At 31.1% G+C, this 23,967-nt stretch overlaps 3 protein-coding genes and 1 non-coding gene across 6 annotated transcripts; 3 read left to right on the forward strand and 1 right to left on the reverse strand.

The window, feature by feature from the left end:
- The first annotated feature begins 1,330 nt into the window (after positions 1 to 1,330).
- LOC116106042 (sucrose-phosphatase 2) lies at positions 1,331 to 7,939 on the forward strand. 3 transcript variants are annotated; one of them, XM_031392405.1, is made up of 10 exons: positions 1,331 to 1,449; positions 2,899 to 2,980; positions 3,070 to 3,369; positions 3,559 to 3,660; positions 3,779 to 3,973; positions 4,076 to 4,305; positions 4,697 to 4,757; positions 5,654 to 5,840; positions 7,301 to 7,347; positions 7,612 to 7,939. In XM_031392405.1, the coding sequence occupies exons 2-10, from the start codon at positions 2,921 to 2,923 to the stop codon at positions 7,702 to 7,704; spliced, it is 1,275 nt and encodes a 424-aa protein (XP_031248265.1). In that variant the 5' UTR covers positions 1,331 to 1,449; positions 2,899 to 2,920; the 3' UTR covers positions 7,705 to 7,939. The 3 variants fall into 3 exon arrangements, with proteins under 3 accessions (XP_031248265.1, XP_031248263.1, XP_031248264.1); XM_031392403.1 differs by having other exon boundaries at positions 4,076 to 4,271; positions 4,663 to 4,757; XM_031392404.1 differs by lacking the exon at positions 4,697 to 4,757 and having other exon boundaries at positions 4,076 to 4,366.
- A 504-nt stretch (positions 7,940 to 8,443) lies between these two features.
- Positions 8,444 to 8,515, reverse strand: TRNAC-GCA. Its single transcript has one exon. It is a non-coding gene; the product is annotated as a tRNA-Cys (tRNA).
- Positions 8,516 to 10,850: 2,335 nt separating this feature from the next.
- Positions 10,851 to 11,677, forward strand: LOC116106020. Its single transcript, XM_031392380.1, has 2 exons — positions 10,851 to 11,172; positions 11,475 to 11,677. Exons 1-2 carry the CDS (start codon positions 11,043 to 11,045, stop codon positions 11,675 to 11,677), a joined length of 333 nt encoding a protein of 110 aa, XP_031248240.1. The 5' UTR covers positions 10,851 to 11,042.
- A 7,867-nt stretch (positions 11,678 to 19,544) lies between these two features.
- LOC116106043 lies at positions 19,545 to 20,491 on the forward strand. Its single transcript, XM_031392407.1, has one exon. It carries the CDS (start codon positions 19,886 to 19,888, stop codon positions 20,363 to 20,365), a length of 480 nt encoding a protein of 159 aa, XP_031248267.1. The 5' UTR covers positions 19,545 to 19,885; the 3' UTR covers positions 20,366 to 20,491.
- Positions 20,492 to 23,967: the final 3,476 nt, after the last annotated feature.

The raw sequence follows: 23,967 nt of genomic DNA on the forward strand, positions 1-23,967 counted from the left end.
GGCCTTATGTCTAGTTTATTGTATAGAGTGTTGAATCTGTTGATGGTGGGATTTGTCTTTCATGGTGATTTGAAATCTCAAACTTGGGATGAGTTTATTATCATTTTTTTTTTTTTCTTTTTGTTAACTGTGGTATCAGGATCAATTTACACACATCTCAATTATTGTTTTCTAATAACATAATTTAAAAATATTGTATATTTTTCGAGATAAAAAAAATTGTGATCTAGGTGACTCGCATCTTTTAGTGAATGCTTTATCATCGAATGTGTTAGGATTCTGTTAGAATTATGATAGAATTAGGTTAAGTCATTTTATAATTATGCTATTATCTAAATAAAATAATTAGAATATCTTTAAAATTAAGCAATTAAAGTCTCTCTAGAATTAGAATAATGTGTAAAGTCATACAAAACCTAAAAAAATTAAGGTTTACTAGGCAATAGTCAATAAAAGTTATCTTCTCTTAAACTCTCAATTCTCATTCTTTTTGGAGGTTATGTTTTCTCATATAAAATAGAAATACTATTATATTTATATCAAATGTATGTACATCTAATGGATAATTGGTACATGTTATCGCAGGCACAAACGTTGTTAGCATATCTCAACGGTTTAATGACCCATACTTCTATTATAAATCTTTTTTCTCAATATAAAAGATAAATTTAATTAACATAATTATTTGTTAGGAATAATATTTTCGAATTAATAGAATAACATAAAAATAATTATACTTATATGTTGTGTATTACTAAAATAAAATAAATTTATAACAATTTATATTTCTTTGTGAACTTCAACATCAATACAGTGAAGTATTGTGACTATTTGATGACACATTTATATCTAAATTTTATATTTTGAGTGATGTATAGTGAAAGTTAATTAAATAATTGAATAATTAAAAAAATGACATGATGTAAATCTTAAGCCTATGGGACATTACTAAATATTAAAATATGGATTATATATTAAATTTATTTATATCATATCATATACCAAACTCTTTATTAAAGGAATATATCATACCAAACTAATATTGGAAATAGCATCAAATTACATATTAAATAATTGAAAGCATATTATATATGCTACCCAATTTATCCAAAGAATATGCTTTACTTTTACATCCTCCCATTATCATCTTATTTATTTATCATCTAGTTTCGCTTTATTCTTTACCAATCACATAAACAAGATCACGAACTCACAACACATCCACGATATCCGAACCCACTTGGCCCCGCATCAAAATGTTGTTTACCTCTGATTTGGACAAGTGTCCAAAATCCGTTTTTATGGCGCTTTTTGAGTTTTTGTCACTCCATCCCTTTCGCTTGACAAATTACAAAAGAAGCGCCAACGAATTTGGATCCAATTCTCTCTTCTTCACAAATTCCTTCTATCAAATTTCTCTCTTCCTCCAGAGGCCACCGAACGCGCGAGGTATTTCTCTTTAATTCTCGATTCCTGATTTTGAATTTGTGATTTCTAGTTCAATTGTTGCGTTTCATGTGAAATTCGCATGACTTTTGTTGCTGTTCATTTGTCTGTTTGTTTTTTCTGTATCGGATTTGAAGAGTGGAATCGAATATGTGAAGTATTGAGATTCATGATTTCTAGTTGAATTGTTATGTTTCATGTGAAATTCACGTGAGTTTCGTCACTGTTAATTTTCACTGTCTGGGATTCGGAGAATTGAAATTTCTCTTTAATCCTCAATTCCTGATTCTGAATTTTTTATTTCTAGTTCAATTGTTGTGTCTCATTTGAAATTCGCATGAGTTTTGTTGCTCCTTTTCTTTTTTCTTTTTTCTTTTTTCTTTTTTCTTTTTTCTTTTTTCTTTTTTCTTTTTTCTTTTTTCTTTTTTTTTGTGTTGTTTCGGATTTGAAGACTGAATCGAAGGTGTGAAGTTTTGAAATCTTTGATTTCTAGTTGAATTGCTACGTTTCGAAGATGTCAAGTTTTGAAATTCATGGTTTCTGGTTGAATTTTTATGTTTCATGTAAAATTCACGTTACATCACTGTTAATTTGTTTGTTTGTTCGTTTCTACTGTATCGAACTCGGAGAACGGAATCGAAAATGTGAAGCTTTGATAATCTTAGCATCCGGTGTTCGGTTTTGCTGTTGCTGAAATAATAAATTTGTATTTATTTTGATGTTTGATCTTAAAATGAGTTGATTCTTTGTTTTTTTTTTTTTTAATTGTTATTATTGTAAATGTGTTTATACTTTGGTTGGATGAGATGTGGAAAATTGAATTAGATTTCTCGTATATATTCTGTTATTCATGATGTTTGACTCTAATTATATTGTAAATGTATTTATAGGTTGTTTGGATGAGCTTTTGGTAATACTGAAAGCACTTTTAGTTTTATATAACCAAAAAAGTATTCAGAATTGTCGTTGTATAGTGTTTGGTTGCTATAATTGCTTTATTAAATCTGGTTTTTTTAGTTAAAAAAAAAAAAAAAATTCAGTGTGTCTTTTGGAGATGCTCTTGAAGGTTGTTCAGATGGCAGTTTTAAGCAAGTTTACAGCAACTGTTTTTTCAATACTTTATTTGTATTGAAATACTTCCAAACACACTCTTAGTCTATCTGTTTTTTATCTGTTCTGTTTGGGTGTTGAGTGATCACTGTCTCTTCTTGGGATTGAATTTTTTATCTCATTGTGACAATTTTTATATTGAGCCTTTAAATGAAAAGTATCACTTCTGATAATCAAATATCAATCCACAATCTCCTTGGAAACTTATCCAAATTTTATGGACAACCAAAATTAACAATTTGTCATAAGGCTGGTCTCTTCTTATTGTTATTTTTGCTATTAATTGCTTATTTATTGCTTTGTGGATGCTTCTTGTTATACCTATGATTGATTTGATTACAGGAGTAAAGGGGATAATACAATCATGGATCGACTCAAGAACGCTGCTCGTCTCATGGTAGTTTCAGATCTTGATCACACAATGGTAGGTTTTCTCAATTGGAGTTTCTGGACTATTGTCATTTCAAGTTCATGCTGCTGGGATTTTTATTTGGTTATTTGCTCCCTTTTCAGGTTGACCATCATGATCCTGAGAACTTCTCTCTGCTTAGGTTTAATACGTTATGGGAAGCTATTTATCGTAATGATTCGCTTCTAGTTTTCTCAACTGGAAGGTCACCTACACTTTACAAGCAGTTAAGGAAAGAGAAACCCATGATAACTCCAGATATAACCATAATGTCTGTGGGAACTGAGATAACATATGGTCCTTCAATGGTTCCGGATGATGGCTGGGTTGAAGTTCTTAATCAGAAATGGAACAGGAAGATAGTTACAGAGGAAGCAAGCAAGTTCCCCGAACTTACACTTCAGGTATAGTTGATGGATGACAGTGCTTGCTTTACATTATTATGTGCTTAGTTTCAAGTATAAATTTTATCTGTTGAAAGGTTTGTGAGAGAAGTCATGTGATTATTCAATAAGATAAAAAAAGGAGGAAAAAAAAAGGTTGTTTTGGGCATTTGGAGTCTGTTAATAATTGAAATTTATGGCTTACTGCAGTCAGAAACTGAGCAACGACCACATAAGGTTAGCTTCTACGTTGATAAGAATAAGGCTGAGACAGTAACAAAACAACTTTCAGAGATTTTCAAAAACCGTGGGGTAAGAATAGTTTGTACTTTGAGTGATCTCACTACAACATTTTGACAAAGAGAATGTGTAATTTCTTTTAAGTATTAATTATTTCTATGTCTGTAATTTTCGTTTTGTTTGTGGCCAGTTGGATATTAAAATAATTTACAGTGGAGGTATGGATTTGGATATATTACCCCAAGGTGCTGGCAAAGGACAAGCTCTTGCATACTTGCTTAAGAAGTTTAAGACTGAGGGAAAACTTCCAACTAGCACACTTGTCTGTGGTGATTCCGGAAATGATGCTGAGCTATTCAGCATTCCAGACGTATATGGAGTCATGGTTGGTAGTGTAGATAGTACTTGATTATAATTTGGCCTTATGAGTTTTATCCTATGGGAGTTTGTTTCCACTTCAAAACTTCACTTTTGTCCCTTAATGCAGGTTAACAATGCACAAGAAGAATTGTTGAAGTGGCATGCTGAAAATGCTAAAAATAACCCTAAGATAATCCATGCAACAGAGAGGTGTGCCGCTGGGATCATAGAAGCCATTGGTCATTTCAATCTTGGTCCAAATAAATCTGAAAGGGATGGTGTAGACTTAACGGAATACAAGATGAAAAACCCCTCTCCTGCACATGACCTAGTGAATGTTTACTTGTTTTATGAGAGATGGAGGCGTGCAGAGGTTGACAATTCAGAGATCTATCTTGCATCCTTGAAAGGTTCTTGTGTAAGTTAACATTCTCATTTCTCTTCAGTTTCATGGCTTCAGCATGTTGTTTTATCAGGAGTGGAAATTAATTCTTAGTTTTGTAAAGGAGAAATACTTTCTTGTCTTGCATGTTTTACATATTAAATTCAGCTGATTGTTATACAACACCCAGGATCTTTTATGTCTAAACTCCATAATTAATATTCTGAAGAAAGGTTACCCTCTGCTGCCTGAAGTATGGGAGAAAGTAACTCAAAATTCTTAGATTTTCTTTCAATGAAAGATGATTATTTTTTNAAACCCCTCTCCTGCACATGACCTAGTGAATGTTTACTTGTTTTATGAGAGATGGAGGCGTGCAGAGGTTGACAATTCAGAGATCTATCTTGCATCCTTGAAAGGTTCTTGTGTAAGTTAACATTCTCATTTCTCTTCAGTTTCATGGCTTCAGCATGTTGTTTTATCAGGAGTCTTAGTTTTGTAAAGGAGAAATACTTTCTTGTCTTGCATGTTTTACATATTAAATTCAGCTGATTGTTATACAACACCCAGGATCTTTTATGTCTAAACTCCATAATTAATATTCTGAAGAAAGGTTACCCTCTGCTGCCTGAAGTATGGGAGAAAGTAACTCAAAATTCTTAGATTTTCTTTCAATGAAAGATGATTATTTTTTCTATTATTAAATTAATATTTTTTTGGCATTGAGTATCAATAATGTGCTTTACAATGAATTAGATTCATTAGTGGTGACTTTGTCAAATTTGGCCATCGTCTTCGTACAATACTAGATCTCCCTTTGGTAGATGGACAAAATTGTACAAAAATTCATAACTTCTTCTTCTCTCTCTCTCTCCTCCATCCTTTTAAGTTTTTGTCAACCTACCACAATCAAGCCCACCACTTATTCTCCAAACCAAGGTCCAGGAAAATTTTATCCAAATATTTGAAGTCCCATCAATGTGCCTGATGGATTTTATCATAATAGATTTTAGATTGCATGTCTAATATATAATCGATCTGAGAAGTGAGTTTATTCTAAAATATGTAAGTCACTGTTAAGCTTGCCTCACCTAATTGGCCATATATTGCATCTAAAGGCCTGTCTTTCTGTTTACTAGTCTTCTGAAAACTACTGTGCTTTCTGGATAAAAGAAGTTCGACTCTTTTTCACTTAAATCCTGTTACTAAGTGGATGTGCTATTTTTTCTTTTCTTTTCTCATAAACATGAACAGTTATGCGTTTTTGAAGTTACTGATCTGTTCGATTCAAGGTACTTATCAATTTTCTTCCTTTTTTTTCAGTGTCCATGTTCTGTTTGGGTGCATCCATCTGGTGTTGAGTTATCTCTTAATAGCGCAATAAGTGTACTTAGAAAGTGCTATGGAGACCAACAGGGAAAACAGTTTCGAGTTTGGGTGGATCAAGTAATAACCACACAAGTTGGTCCAGGCACATGGTTTGTGAAGTTTCATAAATGGGAGTCATATGGTAAGTTTTTTTATCTCTTTCAAAATACAAGTGCCTTTGTCTTGGCTTGTTTAGATCTCTTTTCCCTTTTGCTCTCTCATTTACCGAGATCCATATCCACTCTGCATCCATACTAGTGTACTTTATCTATGAAAATTATCCGTAGAATTTACTCTTTTACACTATAATTGAATCTACAGTTTGAGTTTCATTTTGAGAATGCTATAGCCTTAACCATGTCCAGGAATGAAACTGAAAATATGCATGCAGGACCATCACAACATGGTATGAGTTATGAGAATAGTGTGCTAGCGATCCATAATTTTTTTTTTTTCGTTTTTCCATTTTTGGAATCTTATAAATAGAAGCCAAATCCCATCAAACTCTAGTCTCAGCGGAAGTTGAACTCAGGACCTCTTGTACAACCCCAAGAAAACCCAACTATCTAAACTACCAAGTAAATAATTCCTGCATCCCTAAAATTTTCAAAAAAAGGAATAAAGTGTTAAAGATTTTGAAAGTTGAAAGCTCTTTCTGAGCTTGATTGTGGATATAATTTGATTATGACTTTAAGTCAAACTTTTTTTCTCTTTTGGTGCTACACTCACACACACAGAAGTACTGACATCAGTAAGCTTCAAATTTGGTATCTCCTTTAGAACTAAGGCTGTGGATGCAATGAGTTTTAATTGACCAGCGCAGATATCACTCTCAAACCATGTTCATATGAAACTTATGCTAATCCAGTGCTTAGAATTCTATAGAAGCTTTGTTCAGGAAGGAAGCTTTTATTTATGAGTAGAACAATCATATCTGATACAAAGCAGTGTAATACTTGAGACTTTTTGGCAATCTTTCTGGTTTGGTTTGAATTGTTGTTTTGCTAGTCTTGGGCATACCATTCTGAGGTTACATTGCAGTATAAATTGTATTGTAGAGTTTAAATACGATTGTTCAGTGTTTACGTATTAGCTTAAACTTTTGGGTTTATTAAATTTACATGAAAATCAACTTTTGTCGAAGACAAAATTGATCACCTCTTCACTTTATACCTTATTTTCTATTGATGTTTATTATATTGATCATTTTAAGAACATTGAAAGCTAGATTTAGCACTTGGTTCCGTAATATTTTAACATATCCTTAAATCACCAACACAACCAAAGAGAGAAATCAATCGATCTATAATTCCCCCCCTTAAGGTAAAAATTGGTTTACTAATCATAAAAATTTGATGTCATCAGAGTTCTTCACTTTTAATCATATCCTGAATATTTATTTTCTTGTTTATTTTATTTTTTTTATATTTATCATTATACCTACAGGTTTCCTTTATCACTGAATAATTACTGTCTATTGAACTGTTTTAATTGACACTGGTAACAACAGTCGAAAAAAAAATTTAATGTTTCAAGATCCCATGAAACTCTTGATTTAATTCTATCATCTTCCTCTGTAATAAACTTTGCTTGATTCTGTAGGTGAGGCGAGGCGAGGTACCTTGGTCACCGTGGTAATAAGCGCAAAGGTAAAATAACTTTTCAAAGTGTCATTCATTTGAATTCAATAGATTTTGTCAATACAACAAAATCCAACATTACCACAACAAGGGTAGAATCTAAACGAAACCAATTTTGGTCAGTTCATTTTGTTTTTAACAGATGCCCATGACCATGAATATGCTCGAAGTATTCGAATTGTGACAATGAGTGTTGGATTGGTTGTTTTGATTGGTTTAGTTTTCGATGTTCAACGTCAACCGAATTTTAGATGATTGATTTCTGGGTTTCAGGAGGGTGATGCATTTGATGGGTACACTTATATGCACGTGCATCAGACATGGGTGGAAGAAGCAGAAGAAACCGATCTGCCAATTTGGTTCTGAAAGTTGTTGCTCTTACTTATGTTAAATGTTTTGCCTTAGAATAAGGGGGTTGTTTGTTTTTTTAACAAAACAACTTAGTTCATCTTAGTTTTAACTACTAAGATGATTTAGTTTTGCGTAATTTTCAATTTTTTAAATCATTAAAAGAATAATAAATTTATATATACCCCCAAAAATAACATCCAAATGCTCTGCAACAGCCAGTATTCTCTTTCAATTTATTCATGATCAAGTTTAGACAATATTTCAATTAGAAAATAATAAATTAATGTTTATTTTAAGTACGAGAAAACATATATATATATGACTTATTTATTCACAGTAGAAATTATAAGTTCAGGTTTTTTTTTTTTTTTTTTTATATTTACATAATTCAATTACTTATGATCATCAAGAATATAAATTGTAATTGTACCCAATTTAATAAAAAGATGAAAGGCTGTTCTAAACAACTGAGTTAAATAGCAAAAGTGTGAGAGATAATCTTATGCTAGAAGAAGTAACTATTATTCCATTTCTTTCTCTGAAATCAACTACTTGAAATATATATTCCCATCTGACTTGAATCACAATTCACAAATGAGTTTTATATTTTTCGTATTATTTGAATCTGATTCAATAAAGGAGAAGAAAAAATTTGAAAAGCATTACTTACATTTTTCCAAAATGAAAGTAACAGAAATATATCACAATAAATTTTCTTACTCACACAAAATGAAAGGGAAAAATATATAGGGTGAGGGCCCAACCGGGTTCGAACCGGTGACCTCTTGATCTGCAGTCAAATGCTCTACCACTGAGCTATGGACCCATGTTGTCTTCGTTGCTGAAGATTTATTAAATTAATAGCGTGCAGTGAATTCTAAAAAGTTCAGAAGGATTTTAGATACTTTATTAAAAGATAAATGATTGTCTCAAACGGGTAAATGATAATTTCAAAGGAAGTAAATGATAATCTAGGGAAGTATAATAATACTTTTGTAAAACCTTATGGATGTTTAAAACTCCTTAACAGTGTAGAATAAAAACCCTATTCTTGATGAGGAAGAATAAATCAAATAAAAGCATGCGCCATGGATAAGTATTGATGGTAGTTCTTTTCTAGTCCCCAAGCTTGGTTCTTAGTTTGAATGAAGGCATTTAGTGTTTGGTCTAACAAGAATTCAAAATAAATAAATAATTGTCAAAATTTTACTAACATAAGGACAATACAACAAACTCATCTTACAACTAACTTTTTTCATATCATATCAATAATAATATCACTCTTTTTTTCTAGGTAATTGAGGTATCCAGACCCATATTGGAGTCTGTCTAATCCTCAGAGTCACAGAGCACCTTACAAATCTAATAGACTAAGGTAATTACACAAATTATGTGATAAATACATTTCTTGCGACTCGAACACAAGACCACTGAATATAACTAACTTCAATAGTTCAAGAGTTTGTTATCCGACCACAAGGGGAGAGGTTATTAATATACGCTTTAATACTAAGAGATAGTATATAATACATTAAACATATCACATCTAAAATAATTTAACAATAGATGAATAGAGTTTATAATATCATTTGATTCAATTTATAACATCGTTTGATTGGTGTCTAATTTTAGGATTCGGGTATCACATATCACTCTCTATAGTCTATACCATAGTATATCACAAGCTTTCCATGCTCCATAGTAGTATTTGGTTGGTCTATTACGAGTTTACTTCCTTTGGAAGAAAGGGACTGCTATCCAATAACCAAACAGATGCACTGAACAAAATCGACCCACATGGCACTTCTCTAAGTCTCCCACGTGTCCACTGAAACTCGCCCCCACATCTTACACGTGAACATCAAATAAACAATTAAAATAAAAAAACCTCAAACCCAAATTCCAAACCGACGACCTTATCCACCGTTCACTTTCCAAACTTTTCCCCAACTTTAAATCACTCCCCTCCCTTCCCATCTCAAATCTCAAATGCAAACCTTAGATCTTCATTTTGAACCCCTCTCTCTCTCTCTCTGAAAATCAAAATGGGTCTAAGGATTGTGTACGGAGTGATGTTTCTTTCATTCTCTTGTGCTTGCTTCAAGCTTCTCCATCTCTTTCTTCATCCAGTCTTCTATCTCAGCTCAACTTAGATCTGACTTTCTCAATTGGGTATTCTTATTTCATACTGTTTCACTCTTCAATCTCAATGTAATTCAAAATATATCATGTAATTTTTTTTCAAAATGTTGTAATTTTGTTACCCACAGATTTGACTGTTTTTGGTGTGATGTATTATGAGAGATTAAAGTTGTAATTTTCTTGCTAATATATTTGATCAAGAGTTTTCTTTTTTATTTCTTATATAATTTGATCATTTATTTATTATAATTGGTATGGTTTTATAATCTTAACATGGAAAATTAGTATAAAATTTTATTGATCTCATATTTGTTGCTCCTTTTTATTGAAATATGGGAGGTTAAAGATGCAATTTTGTTGCTAATATACTTGAACTGATTTAAATTGAATTCTGTTAATATAATTTATTATTAGTAAATAATTTTAAAAATATTAATATTAAATTAATCAAGTAAGACAAAAATGGACACGTGTTAGTGTAAAAACAAAACTATGTGCCGGCTGACGGTAATTGAAACAGCTTCTAGAAGAAGTTGAGGTTGCTATTTTTTTTTTTTTTTAAATAAAAATTCAAACTTTATCTGATAATTTCATTTCCTTAATAATTGAAAAAGCTCCATTTAATTTGCTTTAATTCTCATCATATTTAATTTATTACTCTATAATTTAATCGGAAAATACTTAAATCAAATATATATTTTTAATAAATTCTGTTTGACACTTGTTTTATCCAATCTAAACAAATAAAAAGGTAATTAAATAGTTAATTAAAATTAAATATAAAATATTGAGCCCTAATTTAAACTCTAAAAACCTAAAATAAGTATAAATAAATAAAAATTTGAGCTTGGCCTCAAACTCAGAATGGTCAATGTCAATTTTGCCATGGGGGAATGGATCTCTTAATTAGAATCTTTAATTCCCTATAAATATTAAATCTCTTCAAATAATTCATCCCAAATAATCAAAATTCTTCAAAAAAGAAATTTATTTCTTTTTCTTTTTCTGTTCATCAAGAAATGATTATTTTCTCTGCATCCAAATCCGAATCCAATTCAATCGTTTCTCCATTTGGATTCTTCTATGTTTCGTTTTATAAATTCATCGAATTTTTCGAATAAATTTTTTATATTTTTTCTTAATTAATCATTAATTAAGAGAGAATATATAATTAGTAGTTACTATTAATTGTAAATAATTAAGAATAAAATATGCAGACCTATGTCGGATTAGGGTTCATGGCCGTCTTCGCAATCTCCGGCAGCATCGTTCTTCTCGCCAATCAAGTCCATAAACGTCTCCTCTCCGACTTCATGAAGAAGATTGAATTCGAAATCTCTGGTACGTTCCTTCATCATTTTACATAAAAACAATTTTACGTAATGTAAACATTGGTACGACGTCGCATTACGTTCTCTGTTTCAGACAGAATATGAGAAAAACACAAACCTTTACGACGTCGTCTGCTGTTTCTGAACTCTCATTACGTTTATGTTTCAAACTTGATCTGAGAAATTCAAATTTTAGGACGTCGTCTCTGTTTCTGAACTTTTCCGTTCTCTGTTTCAAACAGGATCTGAGAAATTCAACTTTCACCACGTCGTTTTAGTCCCTGAACTCATTATTTTCTCTGTTCGAAACAGGATTTGAGAAATTCAACAGCAAGAAGAAGGTTCGATTTGCGGAAGATGTAATGGAGCCATCGTCGAACAACAAAGAGTATAGAAAGAAAAGCTTGAAGAATCATCATCATCATCATGGGAACAGAATGCCGTTGAATAGGCAGATTTTGTATAAAGGAATTATTCAATACAGAACCCTTCGAGCCCAACAGTACTGCATCTAATCTCCAAAAAAAATCCAGTTTTTTTTTTTTTTTTTTTTTTTTGAAGAGACAGTTATATTATATCAAAAGTATAATTAATATATAGATAAATATAATCTTAAATTATTTTGATGATTTGATCAGGTTCTTTGTTGTTTAGTTTGTTTAAATTTTAGAATCTTTATTTTAGAAGAATTTCTCAGTTAGGAATGAAATTTTTAACAACCTTAGTGTTCGTATAAAAAACTTTAGTCATATGGATGAATTATCCAAATGTTTTGTGTTCTGAATCTCATAAATTGATTACCCAAAGGCTTTGTGTTCTGAGTCTCATAATTGATTACCTATTACATTTATGACTTACCTAATCTATTAGATTTGTAAAGTGTTCAATAGACTCTAAAATTAATCGAAATGCACCCAAACGATCTAGACATCTTGGTTAAAAAAAAAAAAAAGGTGTTAAAACATGATAGTAGGGGGTGTTTGTTTGAGCTTAGAAATTTAACAGGAGTTACGTGTTTGGTTAAAGTACTTATAAGTGACTGATAAGTAGTTAACGTGTTTGATAAAATGGGGTTTATAACTTATAAGTATATTTTATTATTAAAATATCTAAAAATGATACTATAGTAGAAATATAAAAATAAGGGTATATTATGGAATTTTAAAATTAAATAAGAATAGTGTGGTAATATATTTGGTCAAACTAACTTATAAGCAGAGTGTTTATAAGCCAAAAAAAAAAAAAGTTGTGTACTTTTTTTTTTTCTTATAAACCTCAAAAAGTTATAAACAAACAGGTCAGTTTAATTTTAAAGTTTATAAACTCAGACAAACACCTCTTTAAGGTTTATTTGATAAGACTTATTTGAATAAAGCTTATAGAAGAAAAGTTTATAGGAATAAATTTTATGAAAAAGTTGTTAGTTGTTTGGTTAGTAAAATATAAAATATTTTTTTGGTATTAATTTAGTAAAATGACTTTAATAAACAAGAATAAACCAAGCCAAATTTATAAGATTAAGGATAATTTTGGAATTTCAACATTGTAAATAAGTTAAAAAAGGGCTTAGGGGAAAAGCTTAAATTTTGAGCTTTTCTTATTGTTGATGCTTGATTTTGACACCAACTATTGGCACGTGGGAAATGCTGAGCAAGCTTAGAAGTCACACGTGATTATGGAAGTGTTCAGTTGAATAAAGAGAAAAAAACAACGTTTAAAGTGGTTCGGATGCTCACTAGGCGAATCATACGTCCACTGATATTATATTACTGAGTAAGATCAGGTCGCGATCAGCGAGCTGAGTTTTAGCCTTGAGAATACAAGAGAGAGAGAGTAAGCTTTTCTAGAGAGAAATTAGTCAATCCCACAAATGAAAGAGAAGTCCCACATTTATAGTGGGATGAACCAAGGTAATGATTACTAAATCTGCGAGTGGGGTAGATGTCGTGCAAATCCATCTTTGCATCCCATTGCTCACCTGCTGCGTGATTTCCTCGACTTATGCAGGGATTGGACACATGGATCACTTCCAACCATTCGCTAACCTGACGTACACCTACCACACTGGTAGGAGCATGCTGCTCATGTCATCACGTGATGTGGCCGCATCTGAGCAGTTGTAAAATTGTCTTAAGCTCTGGCCACCTTGCTAACAAGGCTTATGCGTCAACCCTACTTTTCCAGGCATAACACTCATAAACCATAAAATAGTTTAATTCAAATCTTATAGGCATCTTCGAAATGCAATAAAATGAGATAAAAAAATTTCAATAATGTTTATAGATTTAAATAAACCTTTTTCTTATCAAAAGACTTAGTGAATATAAAACTTAAGTGTTTTAATTATATCTTAGCTTTTTTGGAAAGAGTTAATCAAATTTCCTCATTAGGTATTACTAATTGACAATTCCTTCTCTCAAAGTAAATGTTGTTACTCGTCTAAGTAGAAACTACTAGCTTTGTGTTCGAACGGCAAAACTTCAGTCATCCGTGTGGGTTACCAAGAGGTCTTGTGTTCGAATCCCACAAACTAATCACTTATCACATTTATGATTTACCTAACACATCGATCTCGGAGATTAATTGAGATATACGCACATTTGTGACTTACATATCTCATTGACCTTACATATCTCATTGACCCTAAGTATTAAACTATTAATTGAGGTGCACGTAAGCAAATACTGAATAAATATTAAGAATTTAAATAGCATTAATATGTATCCTTTAAGAATTTAAGTAGCATTTCCTTAGAATAATTCCTTAGTTTTATTAATGAGTCAAAAACAAGGGGTGGAATGAAAACAGTCCACAATGAAGAAAATAATCAAGTCAACTTTGACAAAAATTGACATAAATAGAATTATTATAAACAGTCAATTGGTTTCTAAATTGAACCAGGGGACCAAAATACTTGGCATTTTTCATGCGTAAGAAAATGTAAAAAATCCAATTATTCATCAAATAGGTTTGATTAATTTATTGTTCAAGCAATAAATTCAGCCCACCAATTAGTGGTGTCCCATCAATTTTGAGAAATTGGATTTGGGTATGGGTCAAAATGGTCCAAACAAAGTCTTAAAGTGTTAGTCTCCAAATGTAATGGCTCATTTGCCGCCATAGATTTGGTTGGTTCAATTTCGTTTTCTCTTTTCTATCCGATCCCATGAATCTTGTGCAATTTTGGCACTCAAGTTGAGATTTTTGTGGTAGGAATTGTATTTTGATATTGTATAATAGGCCTTGTTGGCCCAATAAAAACGGCAAAACACCATCAATGATTTGCAATTGCTTGGCTTGAGAAGACTCCTAGAGAGAACGTATAGATGAACGCCGTGTGTAACACAATCTCACATCCAATTTGTTTCGGTTAAAAAATCTTCGTGACACTAAATAAAATATCAATTCATGTTTAAGAAAACAACCTAAACATAAATGTCCACTATTAAGTATGAAAACAACTTGTCTCATGAATAATGTGATCTAACTTTTAAGGTTCATTGATTTGTGATTCACATATATTTGAGGCTTTCACATGTCCATAAAAAAGCACTAAGGTAGTTATGAAAATAAATGTTTACTCTCTTAATTGGTTTTCTAAGTTTTTACCTTAGAACCACATACCACATTTGTAACTTATCTTAGAATATTAGGTGTAGAGTGTTTAATGGCTCTCAAGGATTAATCGAGGTGTATACAAGTTGATCCGGACAATCTGATCATAAAAAATAAATAAATGTGACTCTTTATAATATCCATGATTTCATTTTATCAAATTATTTTTAAAACAAAAAAAAGCCCCAATCTTCATATTTTAGAATTTTATCGTATTTTCATATTTCGAAATAATAACATTATATTCGATGAGATTTAGGTTAAGTGGGTTACACCTAGACTAGAAGTCACCCAATATATTTTAATGGAAGATTCTCAGTTGGCTAATTTTCACACACGTCTATCGAAACACTAGGTATATTTGTCAATTTCGAAAATCTTTAGTTTTAATATTGTAGTTACTCTTATATTTAATGATTGTTTTAGTTCAGAGTTTATACTTTATACTATGACCGAATATGACCATGTCAAAACAAGGGTTCGATGAAAGAAAATAAATTTGGCAAGTGAAAAAAGATTTTAATTGGTGCACAAAAGTCCATTCAAAATTGTCCAAAATTGAGGGCCCCAATGTGTTCTTCTAGCTCTAGATGGTGACAAAAATAAATATAGTAGATACAAATTTATAAAGCGTCATATTTGCACTAAAGTTTAACAACGTTTTCAAACCATATTGTTCTTTCTTATATGAGATTATTAATTCTTTAAGGTAATTATTTAAACAATTTAATGCTTATAAATCCAAATCGAAATAATACATGTAAATAGTCAATCATTCACAATCACCGACGAAGAATTTTCGAAAAAGTTAGGGATTTGTAATCTTTTTTAGAAATCAAATACGTTATTTAAGATATATGAGACTATTATCTTAAATTTAATTATTTAAACAATTTAGATAAGATATGAAAAGGTTACATGAAAAAGTTAAAAAAATACTATACACTAAGACCCGTATAAAAAATCTCTAAAACGTGTCTAAATCCTAAATATTGTACTTAATAAATTTTGAATCAATAACATGTAAAAAGACGATGGATTAATAATTATTTGAATTACTTTTGAAATGGGTGCCTTTGTATAATGTGTTTCATATTCTATATTTTAATTAATTTAGCAATACGGTTTAGTTAATTACTTTCGATCAAAAGAGACAACCCTAAAGTCAAATTTCTTTGATTTTCTCTATAACTAATTAGCCGCTGCGTTTCGGTATAGATAAATTGTTTTCCTGCAACATATCGTTTCAAATGCTTAAAACAAATAAAATAAATTGAATAAATTTTGTATTGCTTTTTTTATCATTTTTATTATTTTATTTTAATTTAAATTCTATATTTTTTCTTAAAATGTTTCCAAAGTAAAGATATTTTTAATTAGAAGATAAACTCAATTTGCTTACGTTATCTCATAGTGCAATAATGGTAGTCAATCAAATAATTAATGAGCTTACTTAATATAACAAGACGTGACGCAATTGTTTGATTTTGTAATAATTTAATCATTTTTTTTTTTTCGGAGGCAAGTGGCCCTTAAATAATAAATTGAGACATTTATTTATTAGAGAATTTTGTGAAATTAACAAAATAAGTTTAATTAATGACTGTAATTATGTCAACAAAGAGTCACTAAGACACTAACGGCAGAGAAACTGATGTTATTTCAGAAACTTCAAGAAGATTGTACTGAGGTGATGGTGATGATGACGGTAAGTGATGCTGGTCAAAATTCACCTGATGGTGGATCTTAAAAAAGGTGGGACCAATTCTACCAAATATCCAAAATCAGATGGGACATAACATCTTTACATTTTACCCCCTATTCAAACATTTTGGAGCTCTTTTCACTTCATTAAAAAAAAAAAAAAAAAACAAAAGAAGCTGATTATGGAGTAATTTCTCTACTATTTACGCCCGCCGCATTTTAATCAGAACCACTGTTTATCAGCCCTCTAATTAATGTCATCTCATCACCATCGGTCCATCACAATCATATATCAATATCTTCTTCTCTTTGGGCTCAAAACACTCAAAAGCGCACAGGTCTTGACACGTGTTGAAAGTATAAGATTATTGGCATCTCTAGCTTAGCGCAATACTGTGCGTCACACGAGATTCGTACTTGCGGATCAGTTCAAGTTAATTTGACGTGCTACGAGAGCGCGTAAATCGACATTTTAATCAAATGAGGTTGAAAATTACACGTCTGATAGGCCCCAAATTCCCATTCATGTTTCTATCTGGATTCTGAAGAGCAATTTGGTTCGATTCTCCCGTGTATCTAACGCTCGTTGAGTACGCGTCTCGAATTTATCCCTAGTGAATATTAATTTCAACTACTATAATGTAAATAATAGAAAAAAATGGCATGTTTGGCTTATTATTTCTGCCAACATTCTCAATCATATTCTTCAAATAATGTTTAGCATATTATTTCAGAAATATTTCTCTATTTTTTTAATTACTTTTAGACCCTATAAGGTTATTAATTTTATTTAATATCCCCTTAAAAAAAGTTTAAAAATTAGCAAAAACACCCCCGTGACCCATACTAGCCAGAATCTGTACAACGGTCTACTTGCCGACCAGAAATGACTGAAAGTTCACCGATCTGACCTTTTCCGACCAGATCTGGCCGTAACGACGGCCAAAGAAATGGCCGTCGTTTTGGTCTTTTTCGGCCGTCGTAGCCACAACAGGCCGTGGATCTGGCCTTTTTCGGATCTGGCCGGAAAAGACCATAACGACGCGTTACGACATAGATCCGACCGGTCTATGTCGTAACGCGATTTTCCGGCCAGATTCCGGCGGTGGTGGCCGGAATCTAGCACTGCAGGTGGTGGAGGTGTTTTTGTCATTTTATACATTTGGGTGTTTAATTAAATTAGCAAACCTATGGGCTTTTTCATAAATTTTTAAATTTTACCTTGTAATACTCCCCTATCCATCTACCCAATATTATTCCCAAAATCCTATCCAAAATAATAAACCAAACGCACCCATTATAATTTTTTTAAAAGATTTAATTATTTACCAAACACATAAAAAAAATGAAATCAATTTATTGAAAAATTAATGGGAATTTTGATTTTCATATAGTATTTCATTACCTAGTCATTTAGTAACAAAATTTTCAATTTACATAGTATTTTTTTAATGGAAATTCACTTATTGAATTTTAATAAGTTTAAGTCTACTATGTAATTAGCAATCTTATTTAATTTTGATCAATTAATTAAAAAATTATAATTATCTTCTAAGTGATAAGTATACGTAGTTTATAACTATTATAGGTGACCCAGTAATTTAATAAGGGTTTTTGGATATTTTATTCAAGAGATCTTTAGTTCATGTCTCTCTTCGGTTACTAATAGAGATAGTTACTGGAGTTATTCCTCGACCAATAATTCTAAAATCCCAGAAGATAGTTGAGATATACGTAAGTTGACCCGAACACCGCATATCATTCAAAAATATATATAATTTATTGATTAGTTGTATAAGAAAAATATTATATGAAATCTAGCAATTGTGAAGGCACGTCTTCATCAAAACTACATAACTGGAGCCAACTTCTGGGAAGACGTGTGTGGGGAACTGTTTTGAAAACATGTTTTTTGTTTTTTAAAATTAAAATTACTTTGATATTAAAAATATGTTGCCAAAGATATTCTCAATCTTTTGAAAATATTAAACGTAATTTTCATTTGGAAAATGATAGTAGGTGTACTAATTTGACTATAGATAAATTAAATTCTCGTTTATAAGATATATTTTTTTATTTTCATGTAAAAATAAATTAATTAATTGAGATTTGATTCGTTAATCTGCAGGCTAAATGATTTTAAATTTTAAATTATTTTAATTTACTTAAAATTATGGAAAAAAAATTAAAATTAAAAACGTGTAGGCATGTGATTTGGTGCTTAAACTTTTTTAGATTTTTGTTACAGTAGTCAATAGTGGCCGGTCATGAATTTTGATTTAATTTAAAGGATGAAAATAACAATTAAATTTTATAATTATTCCATGTTCATATTACAAATTTCACTTTCCATTTCATAATTCACATTACTGTAAGTTTTATTTGTAAGTCAAATTTAACCCCCTCATTCAATAATTAAAAAATGATTATTTATAATCTCAGACCCCTTAAATTTACCTTACATAAGATAAAAAAAAAAATGTAATTTTGTCTTGTAAATATCAACTTGAACTATTTAATTGATTTTGAATGAATATATATTTTTTTTTCTTATAATTATGATGTTCATACTTGAGAGTATTTACATATATAAGTTTACTCAATGTAAAAGTATAGTAGCATCTTTTTTTTTTTGTTTTTTATGATCAAGGATATCTAAATCAGTTTGCATGTATCTCAATTAATCATTTGAGATTATTAAGGACGATGGGTACTTGAATTTAAAAGACTATTAAGTGTCGGTTAACGATAAAAGAGATATATGTAGTTTTGAATGTGAAATTTTTTTTTACTAAATTTATCTTGTACTTGAATGAACATGAACTGTATAATTGACTTTGAGCAAATTGATCTAAATTTTCTTATAACTAAACTACAATAATATTTTATAACTCAAATCCAATGATATATATAACAAAATATCATCGAAAATGCAAATTCCTCCTATTTGAAGGTAATAATAACCAAAAAAAAAAAAAAGAGAGATTTGTGTAATATTTTATATTTAATTAAGTCTCCAACTAAACGAGAAATAAATCAATAAAAACTTTTATCAGACTTTTTCTCACGTATCCGTCCTTGGCTTCAAGCTCTAGCCTTCCCTTCCATTTATTAAATACTCTAAAACCTAAAACCACCCCTAAGAAAACCACCTCTCCAACTTCCAAACCCTTACAAAAATCCCCCCGTCAAGGTTCCCAAATCCTTTCAAACCACCCCCGTCCCCAAGACTCAATCTTCGATCACTTTCATCGTCCATTTCCCGAGACACAGAAGACTCTTAACCGTTCAAACACTTTCAGTTTCTTGTTTTCTGATGCCACGAAACTCGAGAAATCATTATTCCATTCAAGATCGTCGTCAAGTAATCGAATTTCTAATATTTTTATTGTAATTTTTCGTCCATGTCCCGTCAAGTATTGCTCCGCTCGCCGTCCGTTAACCGGAGACAACTGCTGCTACATAAGTCGAAGACGGAGGCGGCCGCGGCCACTACAAGAAGCAGTAGTTTTGCGGAGGTGGCGGGCGGGACGGCGGGGAAGTGCGCGGCGGTGTGTTGTTGTTGCCCATGTGGGTTGGTGAATTTGCTCGTGTTGGCTATTTACAAAGTCCCCGCCGGGCTGTGTAAAAAAGCGCTTAAAGAGAAGCAGAAAAAACGGCTTATTAAAAAAGGACTTCTGCCGCCTCGTAAAAAAAACAAATGTAAATGCGGCAGTGAGGATATTGAACTTCAAGTTCACCCGGTTCAGAATTTTTCGGAAGTAATAAAATCGGAGGAGGCTGAGAAAGAAGTGATGAAATTGGAGAAGGAGATGTGGGAAAGATTTTACAGTACGGGATTCTGGAGAAGTACTTCTCAGCGAGAAGCACTTGCAGAAAAATGAAATAACTGTAAAACAAAACACCTTTTTCTGGTAAATATTTTAACCAGATTCTTCAATTTCTTGTGCATCAATCTCTTTGTCATTTTGAAATGGTCAAATTTGATGGTGGCATTGTTGGTTTTGCTAGCTGTTTGTGTTGAGTGGTGTTTGGTCAAATTAGAGTTAGAATTAATTAATCTAAAATTTGGGCAATTGGGTTTGTTTAAGCATAGATTAACCACCTTTTTTTTTTTTTTTTTTTTTGGCTTTTTTCAATGTCAAAATTGGGAATTTTGATGGTCAATTTGGTTTGGGCATTCCAGCGATGTATGATACCCTAATGAACAACATTGGGACCATTGTGTTCAGGTTTAGCTATTAGAACTGATTTGTACTGGAACTTGTATTGGACCCATGTTAGACATACTTAATACGCCTCGATTTCTCGCTCACCCGCTCACATATGCATGTTATCAATCGTTTTCTTCTTATCATCGGGTGTCCGGATCAATTTGCGACGGTTTGAGCTAAGCTCCTAGAGTTTGAAACTGTTGATCAGGTTAAAACCCTAATGACCATCTCTATTAGTGTGTGGGAGACTCGCATTAGGAAGCTTATGAACCTCTTTTTGCTATTTTTCCATTGGGACATATTTATAATTGAAATAGGTGAAAATGATAATTTAGTTTTACTCGTAGCAAAGTATTATCACAAAACTAAAGAGGGGTTAGATTTTGTAGCCAAAAAGCAATAATGCATAACAAGCTGTTGCCAAAGTTTAAGTGTAAACAACTTGATGATGATGATGTTGCAGGAAACATGTTGCACACAGGTCTCTATTAAACCAAACTGCATTTATAAAAGTAGGGTAATGTATAGTCTGATCAGAGTTAAAATAAAAGCTTTGGAAGTATCATTGAGAGAGTTCAGTACTTGTGAACAAAATTAACTTCACTTTGCATTCTTTATTGAAGAGAAAACTGAAGGAGTCTGTTCTCAGTCAAAAAGGGTTCCTTTCCCTTCAGGATTTTAATCCTTCACAGTGGCCATTAACACAATTTTGCTTTTGATTTTTATCAATGGAATCATCACTCTTTCTGTACTTCAACTATAAGAAATAACATTACTTCATATCCAAAAAAATCTACCACTGATAATATATACATATAGAGAACAACATCATATTATCATTACGCTTTGAACTCGTCTCTAATAAGTTAAAAGAACATTATGTTTTTATCGTGCATTGAATACCCAGGTTTCCAACCAATAAGAGAACACACTTAATCTTAAAGGATTAGTCTGACGGTCAAGAAAGTTTGTTTTTTTCTTTGAGTTTTTGGGTTCAAGCCTTATGATCACTTACCACAAGAATATTGTGGTTTATCTGGTTCTTTGGACGGGTATCAAATACACATATACCGTATCATGATCTCACATCAGATACACATGTATGCAATGCAACTAATAAAATGAAGTGGCAAACACTCATATTAATAGATGGACGTGCATCGGATGCACAATAGACTTTCTTTTGAGGGAGAGTACTGTTCAGCCATTCACAAGTCACAGTCTAGAGGTCAGTAGCCCCAGTGGGGAAACGAGAAGAGACCTGAAATTTTGTGAAGTGGAAACGAGCTGGGGCGTGTAAACTGTCCTTATAACTTAGCTCGTGGGGGTGGGGACCCCGACCTCTCTTTTAACCTGTCCTAAACAATGTCTCTGCCATCTGCCATCCATCCACTTCAAGCCTTTCTTCTTCTTCCACAATATAAAACTACAAAAACCCATTTGAGAATTTTGCCCCACCTTCAATAAATCTCATTTGTCCTTTCTCAAGCCCAACGGCACCTGCCCCTCATTACTAATTAACTCTTGGGTCAATCATTAAATTCCGAAAAAGTACTTATAACTTTAAATAAAACTCTTTCAGCTACTAGATAAGCTGACTAAATGTATTCAAATCTCCTTATGTGAAAAATTATTATTATACAAAATTTAAGTCAAATTTCTCGTTACTAGAAACTACAAAAGTTTATTAAATTAGATTATATAAGATTAAAGATGGGTCAAAAAGTTAATATATAGTTGATCCATTCGCATTATATAACTAATCAAAAAGTAATCTTATGATTATTTGATTAATTAATTTAGAAGAATCCAAAGCCGAAAGTGTTTGAATTTGATTTAAAAAAAAAAAGTGTTCTAGTCCAAATGTCCTTACTCTCTTGCACTTTAATAACATAATTAAAAATGTGACAATCCACTAAAAAATCTTACTAATTAAATAAACAATTTTTTTTAATTTAAAAAAAAAATCTGAAAATAAAATATTGTTAAGAAAAAGTTGGTGTTTGACAAAAATAAGCATATGCTTAAATGACCAAAAAAGGTTTAGTGTTAAGTAAAATGTTAATTGGTTCACTTATCAATTTGTCGAGTGGGTTATGGAATCTAACTATATATCAACTTAGAATTTTCCTAAGATGCCCTACCCATGTTATTGACACCATTAAATGAATTTTATTTTCTTTTATAATTGGGATGTCCGAGCCAACTTGCACATATTTTAATTAATCATCGGGATCTATTGAATACCTTTCAATACCTTTCAACTAGATAATTTGTACAGTTATGTAGTTTTAATTAATCACTGAAGCTTATTGAACACTCTATAAATTCAATAAGTCAAGTTACAAGTTACAACTATTATAAGTAATCACTTTGTAGGATTTGAATTCAAAATCTTTGGGTAATTTATTCAGATGACTAAAGTCTTATCATCTGACTATAAATCAAGTGGTTCATAAAATGAATATTAGAATTTATAAATAAAATATAAGATTTGTATAAACTCATAGCACAACAAAAGTATTTAGTGCAAATGTTTGTATTTTCGTTGACAGTAAAAAAAGGCAAAATTTTTTATCTTTTAGCAATAAACAAAAGGGGGTTAATTTCTCCGGCACCTTTTCAGAAAATATTAAATAATTTCAGAAAATATTAAATAATTTCATATCATGGGGTTTTGATACTTTTATACGAGAGTTTCTAATAATCTCAAGGAGTTATCATTAATTTTTAAGATGTTGAGATAGTTGAGACTTGTCAATTTTAGGGAAATATATAAATTTAATTTTTAGAAAAATAATCAAAATTTTATCTTTTAATATTAATCAACACCAACTAACAAAGGTAATATTTTATAATATAAATATTTTCCACGACAAAGACAAATTGTGCATGCCTATATATCTATATTAAAAAACAAAAAAAGACCGAACGAACATGTTCTCATCCGAAAAAATTTGAAAATGACAATTATCCACCAACTATTAATAAGAATAAAAGTATAAGATATCACAATCATCTATTAAAGCTATATAATTAAGTAGCTTGGTTGGCAGTTCAATTTTTCCAAGTACATAACTAATTATTCTAATTTTCAATATTCCTTGGAAAAATAAGAAAAGCAATTTACTGCTTTTTTTTTTTTGGTATTACCAACTACCAAGTATTAGTGTGAACGTGGCCTCTTATTGTTTGGACGCGTGTAATCAAATAGAAAATTGATCCATCTATTAAAACTAGACATAGCACTCGCGCTGTTGTACGGGTATATT

Source organism: Pistacia vera, unplaced genomic scaffold (genome assembly GCF_008641045.1).
Source record: "Pistacia vera cultivar Batoury unplaced genomic scaffold, PisVer_v2 Contig508, whole genome shotgun sequence".
NCBI classification, from domain to species: domain Eukaryota; kingdom Viridiplantae; phylum Streptophyta; class Magnoliopsida; order Sapindales; family Anacardiaceae; genus Pistacia; species Pistacia vera.

Excerpts from the sequence above, each read along its gene's own strand:
- LOC116106042 (XM_031392404.1), top strand. The coding sequence starts at position 2,921 with ATGGATCGACTCAAGAACGCTGCTCGTCTCATGGTAGTTTCAGATCTT. Across the intron at positions 3,661-3,778 it reads AGATTTTCAAAAACCGTGGG|TTGGATATTAAAATAATTTA; the intron begins GTAAGAATAGTT and ends GTTTGTGGCCAG. Across the intron at positions 4,367-5,653 it reads CATCCTTGAAAGGTTCTTGT|TGTCCATGTTCTGTTTGGGT; the intron begins GTAAGTTAACAT and ends CTTTTTTTTCAG.
- LOC116106020 (XM_031392380.1), top strand. The coding sequence starts at position 11,043 with ATGCAGACCTATGTCGGATTAGGGTTCATGGCCGTCTTCGCAATCTCC. Across the intron at positions 11,173-11,474 it reads GATTGAATTCGAAATCTCTG|GATTTGAGAAATTCAACAGC; the intron begins GTACGTTCCTTC and ends TGTTCGAAACAG.
- LOC116106043 (XM_031392407.1), top strand. The coding sequence starts at position 19,886 with ATGTCCCGTCAAGTATTGCTCCGCTCGCCGTCCGTTAACCGGAGACAA.